Raw genomic sequence first — 16,866 nt, 5'->3', positions numbered from 1 at the left:
TTACTCTTCTTGATCCATATAAATCTACTGACTGAAGAAATGGGCTCCTACCTGAATATGCTGCAGATGAGGGAAATGAAAAGTAAGGATTGCATCACCTTTACATAAGGGAGCCTAAACATACTGGTTTGATACAAGGTTGATGGAATTCAACCTAAGCAAATGTAATAAGGATGGGACAATGAGAAAGAGGGCTACAATATAATCATGAGCTAGCAGGAAAAAGACTTCAGGATTATGTGTGTGAGAAGGGCTTGGGTGTCAACATCATCCCTAACCTGTTGTCAGAAGGGCTTGGGTGTCAACATCATCCCTAACCTGCTGTCAGAGTTCTTCATTTGGAAAACAGTTTAGAAAACAAATTGTCTCCTGGCAAATATTAATTACATTCAAGAATATAGATAAGTATATATTCTGTATGGTTATCATAACTTACATAAAAGGCAAAAACTAGAATTTGCAATTTAAGTGTAGTCACTATTGGTGACCATACCATGTTATTGGTGGTAATGAAACAACAGATACTAAGGCTAACCCAGCTATATCTACCGATCCATATGCGAAAGTTACATCTCACAATGGTTTCATAAGTAGAAGAAGAAAATTGTTAGTTTTAGATGGCAACTAAATGAGGCCTGAAAAGCCCCCCCCCCCCCCCCACACACACACACACACACACACACACACACACAAAAAAAAAAAAAAAAAAAAGAAGTAAGAAAGGTGGCTCACTGTCAACATTAATTGCATTTTCAAAACATTTTGTCAACTGAGGACTGATTATACTACTCTGACCCATGATCACTTAATGGTGAAAAGACCTACCCCAGTATGTGATACCTGCAACTGCCATATTATGTAGAACATGTCCGAACAGAATGCCAAAAAAATGGGAGTCTCAAAGTCAAATGTGCATCATGTAGCAATGGAATGAAAAAAAGTATGAGAGAAATTTTACACAATGTCTGTTAATAGAGTGATGAATTTTTCTAGGTCAAAACATAAATAGTATATAATTTTGTTTTTAAATATCTTTCAAGAGAAGCTGATTTTTTTTTTTTTTTTTTTTTTTGCTTTGTCGCTGTCTCCCGCATTTGCGAGGTAGCGCAAGGAAACAGACGAAAGAAATGGCCCAACCCACCCCCATACACATGTATATACATACGTCCACACACACAAATATACATACCTACACAGCTTTCCATGGTTTACCCCAGACGCTTCACATGCCCTGATTCAATCCACTGACAGCACGTCAACCCCGGTATACCACATCGATCCAATTCACTCTATTCCTTGCCCTCCTTTCACCCTCCTGCATGTTCAGGCCCCGATCACACAAAATCTTTTTCACTCCATCTTTCCACCTCCAATTTGGTCTCCCACTTCTCCTCGTTCCCTCCACCTCCGACACATATATCCTCTTGGTCAATCTTTCCTCACTCATTCTCTCCATGTGCCCAAACCATTTCAAAACACCCTCTTCTGCTCTCTCAACCACGCTCTTTTTATTTCCACACATCTCTCTTACCCTTACGTTACTTACTCGATCAAACCACCTCACACCACACATTGTCCTCAAACATCTCATTTCCAGCACATCCATCCTCCTGCGCACAACTCTATCCATAGCCCACGCCTCGCAACCATACAACATTGTTGGAACCACTATTACTTCAAACATACCCATTTTTGCTTTCCGAGATAATGTTCTCGACTTCCACACATTCTTCAAGGCTCCCAGGATTTTCGACCCCTCCCCCATCGTATGATCCACTTCCGCTTCCATGGTTCCATCCGTTGCCAGATCCACTCCCAGATATCTAAAACACTTTACTTCCTCCAGTTTTTCTCTATTCAAACTTACCTCCCAATTGACTTGACCCTCAACCCTACTGTACCTAATTACCTTGCTCTTATTCACATTTACTCTTAACTTTCTTCTTTCACACACTTTACCAAACTCAGTCACCAGCTTCTGCAGTTTCTCACATGAATCAGCCACCAGCGCTGTATCATCAGAGAACAACAACTGACTCACTTCCCAAGCTCTCTCATCCCCAACAGACTTAATACTTGCCCCTCTTTCCAAAACTCTTGCATTTACCTCCCTAACAACCCCATCCACAAACAAATTAAACAACCATGGAGACATCACACACCCCTGCCGCAAACCTACATTCACTGAGAACCAATCACTTTCCTCTCTTCCTACACGTACACATGCCTTACATCCTTGATAAAAACTTTTCACTGCTTCTAACAACTTGTCTCCCACACCATATATTCTTAATACTTTCCACAGAGCATCTCTATCAACTCTATCATATGCCTTCTCCAGATCCATAAATGCTACATACAAATCCATTTGCTTTTCTAAGTATTTCTCACATACATTCTTCAAAGCAAACACCTGATCCACACATCCTCTACCACTTCTGAAACCACACTGCTCTTCCCCAATCTGATGCTCTGTACCTGCCTTCACCCTCTCAATCAATACCCTCCCATATAATTTACCAGGAATACTCAACAAACTTATACCTCTGTAATTTGAGCACTCACTCTTATCCCCTTTGCCTTTGTACAATAAAAAATTTAAATCTTTTAAATATTTTAAGATTCTTTATTACTGTTTACACTAAGATGTGCAGTTAAACCATTAGATTTTGGCACTTTACAAATTCCACAAAATCAATCAATCATTTCTTAAAAACCGGTAGATTTTGGTTTAAACTATAATGCAACAACTTCCTATCAGAAAACCACCATGCAAAGAATCATTAATATACTTTTAAGCTTGTGTAACAAAAATCCCAATACTTGTATCACCAGGAACAAATGAAGAATGGCCTTATTTGCTTGAATCCACTCTACCTGTCACATACAATGCATCAAAAGGAGAGCCCCCTAACCACAACAAGGCATCAAAGACCTTTCCTTGGTTTCCCATGACCGCTCCACATGCCCTTATTCAGTCTAATGACAGCATGTCATCCCTTGCACATCCTATCACTCCTGACAGCATGTTACCCCAGCACACCACATCACTCCCAACAGCATGTTGCTTCCTGCACATCACATCACACTATCCTATGTATTCCTTACACACCCTAGCAAGTTCAGACCTCAGTCACTTAAAGCTTTTTTCACTCTATCAATCCATCTCCAATTCAGTATCCCTCTCCTCCTTGTACCCTGCAATTTTGTCACATATACCCTCTTCATCAACCTCTCCTCACTCATCTTCTCCATATGTCCATACTACAGAATTTACGCACACCATCTCCAGCTCTCAACTATGCCGTCTTTACTACCACAACTCTCTCTTAACCTATCCTTTCTTACTCAATCACCCCTCCTCACTCTGCACACTGTCCTCAAACATTTCATTTCTAACTTATTCCCCCTATTCTGTTATTTGTCATTTAAAACCTATGCCTTGCATCCATACCATATCTTCAGGACTACAGTATAATCAAACATACACATCTTTAACCTCACTGATAATGACCTCTCTTTCCACACATGTCAACATGCCCAAGACCTCTGTATCCTCATATACCCTATGACTCACTTTAACTCCCATGGATTCACTTGTTGCTGTATCCACTTCAATGTATCCAAAACAGTTTATATCCTCAAAGTTCTCTCCACTCAAACTCACACCCCAACCAACCCGTTTCTTTTCTATGCTGAACTCTATAACCCAGCTTTTTTTTTGTCACATTTACTCTCAACTTTCTCCTTTTGCACTCAAAAGTTTAGTTTCATTATGCAGGCCACAATTTATATATCTCAATATCACACAAATGTTTCTTTTGAAATTTTAGTTTTTCCTTATGCATTCAATATGATCAATTATATAGAACACCCACCTCAAGTTCCATAAAGTCTCCTAAACCAACAACAGAGTCAACATGGATCCTTGTTTGGTCCACCATGTAGAGTGTACGTGTCTTCTTCACTGTTCCCTTCACCCCTAAGCACCTACTCAATAATCTACTCATGTCACCACTCAGCTCTCCAATTTTCCCATGAACCTGTAATATGAGGTACAATTTAAACATCTTTCATACCTGTTCAACTTTTTCTGCCTCAGCAAGGAAGCATCAGAAACAGATGACTGAATCATTGAGGAAAAATATTAATAAGGCTCCTTCCTCCTATCTCGGTGCACTTATGTGTACTTATGAAATATATTTTTATCCATCAGGAACAGATGAGTTAATCTTCAAGGAAACATCTTAATAAGGTTTCCTTCTCCTTTCCTAATGAACTTATGAAACAAAACAATCTTCATCCACATACCTTTCTTAATTTCCAGACGGAAAATAGACAACAAAAATATTCAAATATTCTTTCCCATATTCGATGGTTAGACTCTAGCTAGTCTAAACAATGGAAAAAGTTGTTCATTACAAAAAAAACTGCAAGGAAGGAACCAACTCAGTAAAGTACACAACTGAACACTAAGCGAGAGGAGATAGAAATGCTTTTGCAGTAATGTAAAAGAGGATGAATGAAGCAAGCCTGATGAAAAAGCAGTAAAAGTCAAGAGCTTTATAAGTTCATAAAACTGTATGATCAAAAGAAGTTATGAGGTTGGCACCTACATGAGTACAACCCCTACCCACAGGTATGTAATTTTAAAAATGATGTCTCAGTCTCTTTAAGAGCGCTAGTAGGCCAATGGGATTTTTCCATTTCTATTTCCAGAAGTGATTATAAGGTAATACTGTCAAAACATCTGGAGCTATTCATATATGAAATTAACCTAGGGGAAATTTAATGAGGGCATGGCCTCTAAATAAATGAGATAAATTTCTAAGAAAATATTTGGTCCAAATAATGATGAATTTTATAAATTCAAACTAGGCACCTCAATGACTAGCCACAAAGATAAGTATCGTGATCAAAGGTGAATACCGACAGAGTTTCATTGTTTATTAGACTCTAGGATTTTAAATATTCAGCTACTAAACAAGAGATATATGTGTAGAGTACAATGCATTTTTACTGTTTACATGAACAGTAAGGAGATGAACATCTAACGTAAGAATTCCAGAAGTGCAATGAGTAGCTGCCCCATTCTTGCCCTGATAAATAATAAAGTAAATAGGTCTATCCAAGAAAATAAACACATATGGATCCACATTATTAGTGATTATTAGTGAAAGAGAAGAGAGAGGCATATGGACGAGTTTTGCAGGGAAATAGTGCAAATGACTGGGAGATATATAAAAGAAAGAGGCAGGAGGTCAAGAGAAAGGTGTGAGAGGTGAAAAAGAGGGCAAATGAAAGTTGGGGTGAGAGAGTATCATTAAATTTTAGGGAGAATAAAAAGATGTTTTGGAAGGAGGTAAATAAAGTGCATAAGACAAGAGAAAAAATGGGACATCAATGAAGGGGGCAAATGGTGAGGTAATAACAAGTAGTGGTGATGTGAGAAGGAGATGGAGTGAGTATTTTGAAGGTTTGATGAATGTGTTAGATGATAGAGTGGCAGATATAGAGTGTTTTGGTCAAGGTGGTGTGCGAAGTGAAAGGGTTAGGGATAATGATTTGGTAAACAGAGAAGAGGTAGTAAAAGCTTTGCGGAATGAAAGCCGGCAAGGAAGCGGGTTTGGATGGTATTGCAGTGGAATTTATTAAAAAAGGGGGTGACTGTGTTGTTGACTGGTTGGTAAGGATATTTAATATAGGTATGACTCATGGTGAGGTACCTGAGGATTGGCAGAATGCATGCATAGTGCCATTGTACAAAGGCAAAGGGGATAAAGGTGAGTGCTCAAATTACAGAGGCATAAGTTTGTTGAGTATTCCTGGTAAATTATATGGGAGGGTATTGATTGAGAGGGTGAAAGCATGTACAGAGCATCAGATTGGGGAGGAGCAGTGTGGTTTCAGACGTGGTAGATGTGTGGATCAGGTGTTTGCTTTGAAGAGTGTATGTGAGAAATACCTAGAAAGCAAAAGGATTTGTATGTAGCATTTATGGATCTGGAAAGTTGATAGAGATGCTTTGTGGAAGGTATTAAAAATATATGGTGTGGAAGGAAAGTTGCTAGAAGCAGTGAAAAGTTATCATCAAGAATGTAAGGCATGTGTGTGAGTAGGAAGAGAGGAAAGTGACTGGTTCTCAGTGAATGTTGGTTTGTGGCAGGGGTGTGTGATGTCTACATGGTTGTTTAATTTGTTTATGGATGGGGCTGTTAGGGAGGTGAATACAAGAGTTTTGGAGAGAGGGGCAAGTGTGCAGTCTGTTGTGGATGAGAGGGCTTGGGAATTGAGTTAGTTGTTGTTCGCTGATAATACAGCGCTGGTGGCTGATTCACGTGAGAAACTGCAGAAGCTGGTGACTGAGTTTGGTAAAGTGTGTGAAAGAAGAAAGCTGAGAGTAAATGTGAATAAAAGCAAGGTTATTAGGTACAATAGGGTTGAGAGACAAGTCAATTGGGAGGTAAGTTTGAATGAAGAAATACTGAAGGAAGTGAAGTGTTTTAGATTTCTGGGAGTGGATTTGGCAGCTGATGGAACCATGGAAGCAAAAGTGAGTCACAGGGTGTCACATGGTGGGGAGGGGGCGAAGTTTTGGGAGCGTTGAAAAATGTGTGGAAGGCGAGAACATTATCTTGGAAAGCAAAATTGGGTATGTTTGAAGGAATAGTGGTTCCAACAATGTTATATGGTTGCGAGATGTGGGCTATAGATAGAGTTGAGTAGAGGAGGGTGGATGTGTTGGAAATGAGATGTTTGAGGACAAGATGTGGTGCGAGGTGGTTTGATCGAGTAAGTGATGAAAGGGTAAGAGAGATATGTGGTAATAAAAAGTGTGGTTGAGAGAGCAGAAGAGGGTGTTTTGAAATGGTTTGGTCACATGGAGGGAATGAGTGAGGAAAGATTGACAAAGAGGATATATGTGTCAGAGGCGGAGGGAACGAGAAGTGGGAGACCAAATTGGAGGTGGAAAGACGAAGTGAGAAAGATTTTGAGCGATCAGGGCCTGAGCATGCAGGAGGGTGAAAGGCGTGCAAGGAGTAGAGTGAATTGGAACGATATGGTATACCAGGGTCAAGGTGCTGTCAATGGATTGAACTAGGGCATGTGATGCGTCTGGGGTTAACCATGGAAAGTTTTGTGGGGCCTGGATGTGGAAAGGGAGCTATGGTTTCGGTGCATTATACATGACAGCTAGAGACTGAGTGTGAACGAATGTGGCCTTTGTTGTCTTTTCCTAGCGTTACCTCGCATGCATGCAGGGGGAGGGGGGTTGTCATTTCATGTGTGGTGGGGTGGCAACAGGAATGAATAACAGCAGCAAGTATAAATTATGTACATGTGTGTATATGTATGTGTCTGTACGTATATATATGTATACGTTGAAATGTATAGGTATGTATATGTGCGTGTGTGGACGTATATGTGTATACATGTGTATTTGAGTGGGTTGGACCATTCTTTCATCTGTTTCCTTGCGCTACCTCGCTAACATGGGAGACAGCGACAAAGTATAAAAATAAAAAATATGGATCCACAACTAAAAGTCTTTGGAAGGAAAAAACTAAACATGCAAATTAATTGTTTTTAATGCGTGTCGTAGAAGGCGACTAAAAGGGCAGGGAGCGGGGGGCTGGAAATCCTCCCCTCTCGTTTTTTTTTCATTTCTCCAAAAGAAGGATCAGAGAAGGGGGCCAGGTGAGGATATTCCTCAAAGGCCCAGTCCTCTGTTCTTAGCGCTACCTCGCTAATGCGGGAAATGGCGAATAGTATGAAAGAAAAAGAAACAGGACAAAATAATATTGGAAGGGGGGTCAGGTGAAGTCATGAGTTACTGACACATGCAAACTGATGCAAATACTGGAAATAGCTCAAGTGACATATGTAAGAGCAGGGGATCAGAAATTTAACATGTGGGTACATTTCTGGCTAGTCTCCCTAACACAGCTGAGAAAGTAACAAGGTTAAGCCTCGTTTGTCTTCTAGCAGTTTACAAATCATAGTAAGAGACTTGCATACAAAAACACACACATGCAATACATAGGTTAAGACCAAGGGCAGGCACTATGATCCAACTGCGATCATCTTACTGATTCATAATATTTTTATTTGCTTCTCTCTCCACTTCTTTGCAAGTTTCATCATTTTGCCTTTATCTTTGTGTAATTACCTATTTCCACCTAACTGAATACCATGGGGAGAGAGTTCTGTATTTATTGAATCCTTTCTCTTGGACTTCACTATTATACAACTTTTTAAACTTAGGTATTATCAACATTTACAGTATCATTACTTAACCTATCATCTATTATTCTGAACCTAATAAGGTACTTCTTTTCATCTTTTCTAAAATGTTTCTTCTTTAGTTTTTTGGTGTCTGGAACCTTCATCTTTATATCTTCAAAGAAAGAGCAACTAGAGGATATAACAAACAACTTGTTAGGAAAGATGTAAAGATGTGGTGTCATAGTAGTACATGAAAGGAATAAACTAAGGGTTGAGACTGTGAATACTGACCATATACATTAGTTTAAAAGGTAATGAAGTTCAAGAGAACCCCATTAATGTAAAACTTTTTCCTCATAGTGTTCAAATAAGTATACACAGGTAATTACAGACAGACACACATACTTGTTGAAAAAGATGTGAAGTACTTTACTACTGTAAGTACAAGAGAGATGGATGAATGAAAATATGGTAAATGCAGACTGCACACATATACTTAAAAGATGTACAATGTAGAAAAATGTTCAAGAGATCAGGCCCCATGAGTGTAAAACAAATTCACCATACAGTACAACTAAGTAAATACACAGGTTTCTGCAGTTTAGTTGTCTTCACACATGGGCCAGACTGTATTCAAATCCTTGGTGCAACAATCAGCCCAATCAAAGTGGGCTATTAATCTCTTCCCTTTGGGGTTAGTAGATAAATGAGTACCTGGCTCAGGTTGGAGTGTGTGTGTAATCACCAATTGTGAGTCACAGTAAGACAGTTTGTGCTTGTGTTGCCCCGTCTCTTAACCATGTACTGTATGTGTTACAGGACATTTGCCTTCTTCCACATCTTTAAAATTACCTCTTCCTCTAGAGTTCTACTAAACAGAACTTCAAAAGGCCTAGCAAGAGGCTTAGCACATTCCTTCAGCACATAACTACTACGTAGCAACAGTCATAAGCTGAATATTCAGTAAACTGAACTAATACATATGGAATAGTGGCAAATGGTAAGGAATTAAATTTAAAGATTGTGTCACAGATGGCAGCCCTGATATCACTGGAGTGGTTTTGAATGACCTCACAAATGACTGAAGTCCAACCTAATGAGAAAGATGATCTATCCAAATGGGATGGTGTCAGATATGGCAGCCCTGACATCACTGGAGTAGTGGTGAATAAACTCAAAAGAGGCTAAAGTCCAACCCAACGAGAAATGGGATCTGTCCAAATGAAACAGAACCATGGTGTTGTTATTTTTTTTTTTATTATTATACTTTGTCGCTGTCTCCCGCGTTTGCGAGGTAGCGCAAGGAAACAGACGAAAGAAATGGCCCCCCCCCCCCCATACACATGTATATACATACGTCCACACACGCAAATATACATACCTACACAGCTTTCCATGGTTTACCCCAGACGCTTCACATGCCTTGATTCAATCCACTGACAGCACGTCAACCCCGGTATACCACATCGCTCCAATTCACTCTATTCCTTGCCCTCCTTTCACCCTCCTGCATGTTCAGGCCCCGATCACACAAAATCTTTTTCACTCCATCTTTCCACCTCCAATTTGGTCTCCCTCTTCTCCTTGTTCCCTCCACCTCCGACACATATATCCTCTTGGTCAATCTTTCCTCACTCATCCTCTCCATGTGCCCAAACCACTTCAAAACACCCTCTTCTGCTCTCTCAACCACGCTCTTTTTATTTCCACACATCTCTCTTACCCTTACGTTACTCACTCGATCAAACCACCTCACACCACACATTGTCCTCAAACATCTCATTTCCAGCACATCCATCCTCCTGCGCACAACTCTATCCATAGCCCACGCCTCGCAACCATACAACATTGTTGGAACCACTATTCCTTCAAACATACCCATTTTTGCTTTCCGAGATAATGTTCTCGACTTCCAAACATTCTTCAAGGCCCCCAGAATTTTCGCCCCCTCCCCCACCCTATGATCCACTTCCGCTTCCATGGTTCCATCCGCTGCCAGATCCACTCCCAGATATCTAAAACACTTCACTTCCTCCAGTTTTTCTCCATTCAAACTCACCTCCCAATTGACTTGACCCTCAACCCTACTGTACCTAATAACCTTGCTCTTATTCACATTTACTCTTAACTTTCTTCTTCCACACACTTTACCAAACTCAGTCACCAGCTTCTGCAGTTTCTCACATGAATCAGCCACCAGCGCTGTATCATCAGAGAACAACAACTGACTCACTTCCCAAGCTCTCTCATCCCCAACAGACTTCATACTTGCCCCTCTTTCCAAAACTCTTGCATTTACCTCCCTAACAACCCCATCCATAAACAAATTAAACAACCATGGAGACATCACACACCCCTGCCGCAAACCTACATTCACTGAGAACCAATCACTTTCCTCTCTTCCTACACGTACACATGCCTTACATCCTCGATAAAAAATTTTCACTGCTTCTAACAACTTTCCTCCCACACCATATATTCTTAATACCTTCCACAGAGCATCTCTATCAACTCTATCATATGCCTTCTCCAGATCCATAAATGCTACATACAAATCCATTTGCTTTTCTAAGTATTTCTCACATACATTCTTCAAAGCAAACACCTGATCCACACATCCTCTACCACTTCTGAAACCACACTGCTCTTCCCCAATCTGATGCTCTGTACATGCCTTCACCCTCTCAATCAATACCCTCCCATATAATTTACCAGGAATACTCAACAAACTTATACCTCTGTAATTTGAGCACTCACTCTTATCCCCTTTGCCTTTGTACAATGGCACTATGCACGCATTCCGCCAATCCTCAGGCACCTCACCATGAGTCATACATACATTAAATAACCTTACCAACCAGTCAACAATACAGTCACCCCCTTTTTTAATAAATTCTACTGCAATACCATCCAAACCTACTGCCTTGCCGGCTTTCATCTTCCGCAGAGCTTTCACTACCTCTTCTCTGTTTACCAAATCATTTTCCCTAACCCTCTCACTTTGCACACCACCTCGGCCAAAACACCCTATATCTGCCACTCTATCATCAAACACATTCAGCAAACCTTCAAAATACTCACTCCATCTCCTTCTCACATATGGACTAGATATAAGTGCAAAGAAGGCTCAAGTGGGACCCATGTGAGCAGGATTCTACATATAGTATGTCGAACTTTGTAAGTTGGAAAGAGGTTTCATGTTATGCTGCACTACGTGAGTGGTCAGCAAAGAGAAGAATGGGGCTAGTGGACTATCCTAGACAGTGGGAGAATGAGATTAAAAAGAGTAGAAGACCAGCCAGATAAAGAAATTGGCAAGTACATTAGTTTGAGTCCCCTGCTGTTGTTATTCCACCTAGGTAGACCTTGTGTGAAAATACCTACGATAAAATCTCTGGTCTCAACTTGTGTCTTTACATCACCCTATTGTCTTACATATAATCTCTCATACAACATTCTTAAGGATATTATCACAAAATAAAAAACTCAACATCTATGGAACCACTTTTGCAGTTTATATTCATGAATTAAAAATGCAAAATTACAGATCATACATCCAAGATGTTCCTATGACGAAATGATCATTAAGACTAACCATAGCACATCAAGAAGTATTCCTATACCTTAAGTATCATGTCTGGATTGAGGGTCAAACCCTGAAACAGTACCTGGTTTAAAAAGAGAGATATACATAAGTATACATATGCAAGTAGGAGAGATGGCCAGAGGGTGTTATTGGAATACATGTTAATTGATAGGCATGTAAAAGAGAGACTTTTGGATTTTAATGTGCTGAGAGGGGCAGCTTTAGGGATGTCAGAACACTATCTTGTGGAGGCAAGGGTGATGACTTGTAGGGTTTTCAGAAAAGAAGAGAGATTGTTAGGGAGAGGAGAGTGGTGAGAGTAAGCAAGCTTAGAAAGGAGACTTGTTTGAGGAAGTACCAGAAAAGATTGAGTGCAGAATAGCAAAAGGTGAGAGCAAATGACGTAAAGGGAGTGGGGGAGGAATGGGATGTATTTAGGGAAGCAGTGATGGCTTCTGCAAAAGATGCATATGGCATGAGATAGGTGGGAGGTGGGCAGATTAGAAAGGGTAGTAAATGGTGGGATGAAGAAGTAAGACTGTTAGTGAAAGAGAAGAGAGAGGCATTTGGACAAAATTTTTACAGGGAAGTAGTGCAAATAACTGGGAGATGAATAAAAGAAAGCAGCAAGAGGTCAAGACAAAGACGTGAAAAAGAGGGCAAATGAGAGTTGGGGTGAGAGTATCATTACATTTTACCTAGAATAAAAAGATGTTTTGGATGGAGGTAAATAAAGTGCATAAGTCAAGAAAACAAATGGGAACAACGGTGAAGGGTGCAAATGGGGAGGTATAGTGGTTCCAACAATGATATATGGTTGCGTGGCATAGGCTATAGATAGGGTTGTGCAGAGGAGGGTGGATGTGTTGGAAATGAATGTTTGAAGACATTATGTGAAGCGAGGTGGTTTGATAAAGTAAGTAATGAAAGGGTAAGAGAGAGGTGTGGTAATATAAAGAGTGTGGTTGAGAGAGCAGAAGCGAGTCTGGACACATGGAGAGAATGAGTGAGGAAAGATTGACAAAGAGGATACGTGTCAGAGGTGGAAGGAAGAAGAAGCGGGAGACCAAATTGGAGGTGGAAGGATGGAGTGAAAAAGATTTTCAGCGATCAGGGTCTGAACATACAGGAGGGTGAAAGGCATGCAAGGAATAGAGTGGATTGGAATGATGTGGTATACCGGGGTCGATGTGCTGTCAATGGATTGAACCAGAGCATGTGAAGTGACTGGGGTAAACCATGGAAAGGTCTGCGGGGCCTGGATGCGGAAAGGGAGCTGTGGTTTCGGTGCATTACACATAACAGCTAGAGACAGTATGAAAAAATATGGCCATTTTTGTCTCTTCCTGGTGCTGCCTCACTGGGAAGGGAGACACTATTTCGTGTGCAGCGGGGTGGCAATGGGAATGGATGAAGCCAGCATGTATAGATATGTACATGTGTATATATATGTATATATTTCTTTCGTCTGTTTCCTTGCGCTACCTCGCAAACGCGGGAGACAGCGACAAAGCAAAATAAATAAATAAATAAATAAATAAATATAAAATAATATATATATATATATATATATATATATATATATATATATATATATATATATATATATATATATATATTATATTATATTTATTTATTTATTTATTCATTTATTTATTTATTTATATACATATATATTTTTTTTTTTTTTTTTTTTTTTTATACTTTGTCGCTGTCTCCCGCGTTTGCGAGGTAGCGCAAGGAAACAGACGAAAGAAATGGCCCAACCCCCCCCCCCATACACATGTACATACACACGTCCACACACGCAAATATACATACCTACACAGCTTTCCATGGTTTACCCCAGACGCTTCACATGCCTTGATTCAATCCACTGACAGCACGTCAACCCCTGTATACCACATGACTCCAATTCACTCTATTCCTTGCCCTCCTTTCACCCTCCTGCATGTTCAGGCCCCGATCACACAAAATCTTTTTCACTCCATCTTTCCACCTCCAATTTGGTCTCCCTCTTCTCCTCGTTCCCTCCACCTCCGACACATATATCCTCTTGGTCAATCTCTCCTCACTCATTCTCTCCATGTGCCCAAACCATTTCAAAACACCCTCTTCTGCTCTCTCAACCACGCTCTTTTTATTTCCACACAACTCTCTTACCCTTACGTTACTTACTCGATCAAACCACCTCACACCACACATTGTCCTCAAACATCTCATTTCCAGCACATCCATCCTCCTGCGCACATCTCTATCCATAGCCCACGCCTCGCAACCATACAACATTGTTGGAACCACTATTCCCTCAAACATACCCATTTTTGCTTTCCGAGATAATGTTCTCGACTTCCACACATTTTTCAAGGCTCCCAAAATTTTCGCCCCCTCCCCCACCCTATGATCCACTTCCGCTTCCATGGTTCCATCCGCTGACAGATCCACTCCCAGATATCTAAAACACTTCACTTCCTCCAGTTTTTCTCCATTCAAACTCACCTCCCAATTGACTTGACCCTCACCCCTACTGTACCTAATAACCTTGCTCTTATTCACATTTACTCTCAACTTTCTTCTTCCACACACTTTACCAAACTCAGTCACCAGCTTCTGCAGTTTCTCACATGAATCAGCCACCAGCGCTGTATCATCAGCGAACAACAACTGACTCACTTCCCAAGCTCTCTCATCCCCAACAGACTTCATACTTGCCCCTCTTTCCAGGACTCTTGCATTTACCTCCCTTACAACCCCATCCATAAACAAATTAAACAACCATGGAGACATCACACACCCCTGCCGCAAACCTACATTCACTGAGAACCAATCACTTTCCTCTCTTCCTACACGTACACATGCCTTACATCCTCGATAAAAACTTTTCACTGCTTCTAACAACTTGCCTCCAACACCATATATTCTTAATACCTTCCACAGAGCATCTCTATCAACTCTATCATATGCCTTCTCCAGATCCATAAATGCTACATACAAATCCATTTGCTTTTCTAAGTATTTCTCACATACATTCTTCAAAGCAAACACCTGATCCACACATCCTCTACCACTTCTGAAACTGCACTGCTCTTCCCCAATCTGATGCTCTGTATATGCCTTCACCCTCTCAATCAATACCCTCCCATATAATTTACCAGGAATACTCAACAAACTTATACCTCTGTAATTTGAGCACTCACTCTTATCCCCTTTGCCTTTGTACAATGGCACTATGCACGCATTCCGCCAATCCTCAGGCACCTCACCATGAGTCATACATACATTAAATAACCTTACCAACCAGTCAACAATACAGTCACCCCCTTTTTTAATAAATTCCACTGCAATACCATCCAAACCTGCTGCCTTGCCGGCTTTCATCTTCCGCAAAGCTTTTACTACCTCTTCTCTGTTTACCAAATCATTTTCCCTAACCCTCTCACTTTGCACACCACCTCGACCAAAACACCCTATATCTGCCACTCTGTCATCAGACACATTCAACAAACCTTCAAAATACTCATTCCATCTCCTTCTCACATCACCGCTACTTGTTATCACCTCCCCATTTACGCCCTTCACTGAAGTTCCCATTTGCTCCCTTGTCTTACGCACCCTATTTACCTCCTTCCAGAACATCTTTTTATTCTCCCTAAAATTTACTGATAGTCTCTCACCCCAACTCTCATTTGCCCTTTTTTTCACCTCTTGCACCTTTCTCTTGACCTCCTGTCTCTTTCTTTTATACTTCTCCCACTCAATTGCATTTTTTCCCTGCAAAAATCGTCCAAATGCCTCTCTCTTCTCTTTCACTAATACTCTTACTTCTTCATCCCACCACTCACTACCCTTTCTAAACAGCCCCCCTCCCACTCTTCTCATGCCACAAGCATCTTTTGCACAATCCATCACTGATTCCCTAAATACATCCCATTCCTCCCCCACTCCCCTTACTTCCATTGTTCTCACCTTTTTCCATTCTGTACACAGTCTCTCCTGGTACTTCCCCACACAGGTCTCCTTCCCAAGCTCACTCACTCTCACCACCTTCTTCACCCCAACATTCACTCCTCTTTTCTGAAAACCCATACTAATCTTCACCTTAGCCTCCACAAGATAATGATCGGACATCCCTCCAGTTGCACCTCTCAGCACATTAACATATATATATATATATATATATATATATATATCATCCCTGGGGATAGGGGATTAAGAATACTTCCCACGTATTCCCTGCATGTCGTAGAAGGCGACTAAAAGGGGAGGGAGCGGGGGGCTGGAAATCCTCCCCTCTCGTTTTTTTTTTTTTTTTTTTTTTTTTTTTTCAATTTTCCAAAAGAAGGAACAGAGGGGGCCAGGTGAGGATATTCCAAAAAAGGCCCAGTCCTCTGTTCCTAACGCTACCTAGCTAACGCGGGAAATGGCGAATAGTTTGAAAGAAAAGAAAGATATATATTGGGAGGTGAGTTTGAATGGAGAAAAACTGGAGGAAGTGAAGTGTTTTAGATATCTGGGAGTGGATCTGTCAGCGGATGGAACCATGGAAGCGGAAGTGGATCATAGGGTGGGGGAGGGGGCGAAAATTTTGGGAGCCTTGAAAAATGTGTGGAAGTCGAGAACACTATCTCGGAAAGCAAAAATGGGTATGTTTGAGGGAATAGTGGTTCCAACAATGTTGTATGGTTGCGAGGCGTGGGCTATGGATAGAGATGTGCGCAGGAGGATGGATGTGCTGGAAATGAGATGTTTGAGGACAATGTGTGGTGTGAGGTGGTTTGATCGAGTAAGTAACGTAAGGGTAAGAGAGATGTGTGGAAATAAAAAGAGCGTGGTTGAGAGAGCAGAAGAGGGTGTTTTGAAATGGTTTGGGCACATGGAGAGAATGAGTGAGGAGAGATTGACCAAGAGGATATATGTGTCGGAGGTGGAGGGAACGAGGAGAAGAGGGAGACCAAATTGGAGGTGGAAAGATGGAGTGAAAAAGATTTTGTGTGATCGGGGCCTGAACATGCAGGAGGGTGAAAGGAGGGCAAGAAATAGAGTGAATTGGAGTC

General features: G+C 40.9%; 1 protein-coding gene across 3 annotated transcripts in view; it reads right to left on the bottom strand.

Annotated features, from left to right (window-relative positions):
- The window catches only part of LOC139747323 (uncharacterized), a 35,086-nt gene that overhangs the window by 3,467 nt on the left and 14,753 nt on the right, over positions 1-16,866 (bottom strand). For all 3 annotated transcript variants that reach the window (XM_071659500.1, XM_071659501.1, XM_071659503.1), the window contains one exon: positions 3,879-4,043. In XM_071659500.1, coding sequence (XP_071515601.1) covers positions 3,879-4,043 — 165 coding nt within the window. The remainder of the gene's footprint in view (positions 1-3,878; positions 4,044-16,866) is intronic.

This window comes from Panulirus ornatus, chromosome 68, assembly GCF_036320965.1.
Source record: "Panulirus ornatus isolate Po-2019 chromosome 68, ASM3632096v1, whole genome shotgun sequence".
In the NCBI taxonomy this organism is placed as follows: domain Eukaryota; kingdom Metazoa; phylum Arthropoda; class Malacostraca; order Decapoda; family Palinuridae; genus Panulirus; species Panulirus ornatus.
This window is presented reverse-complemented; position numbering and strand designations above follow the sequence as displayed.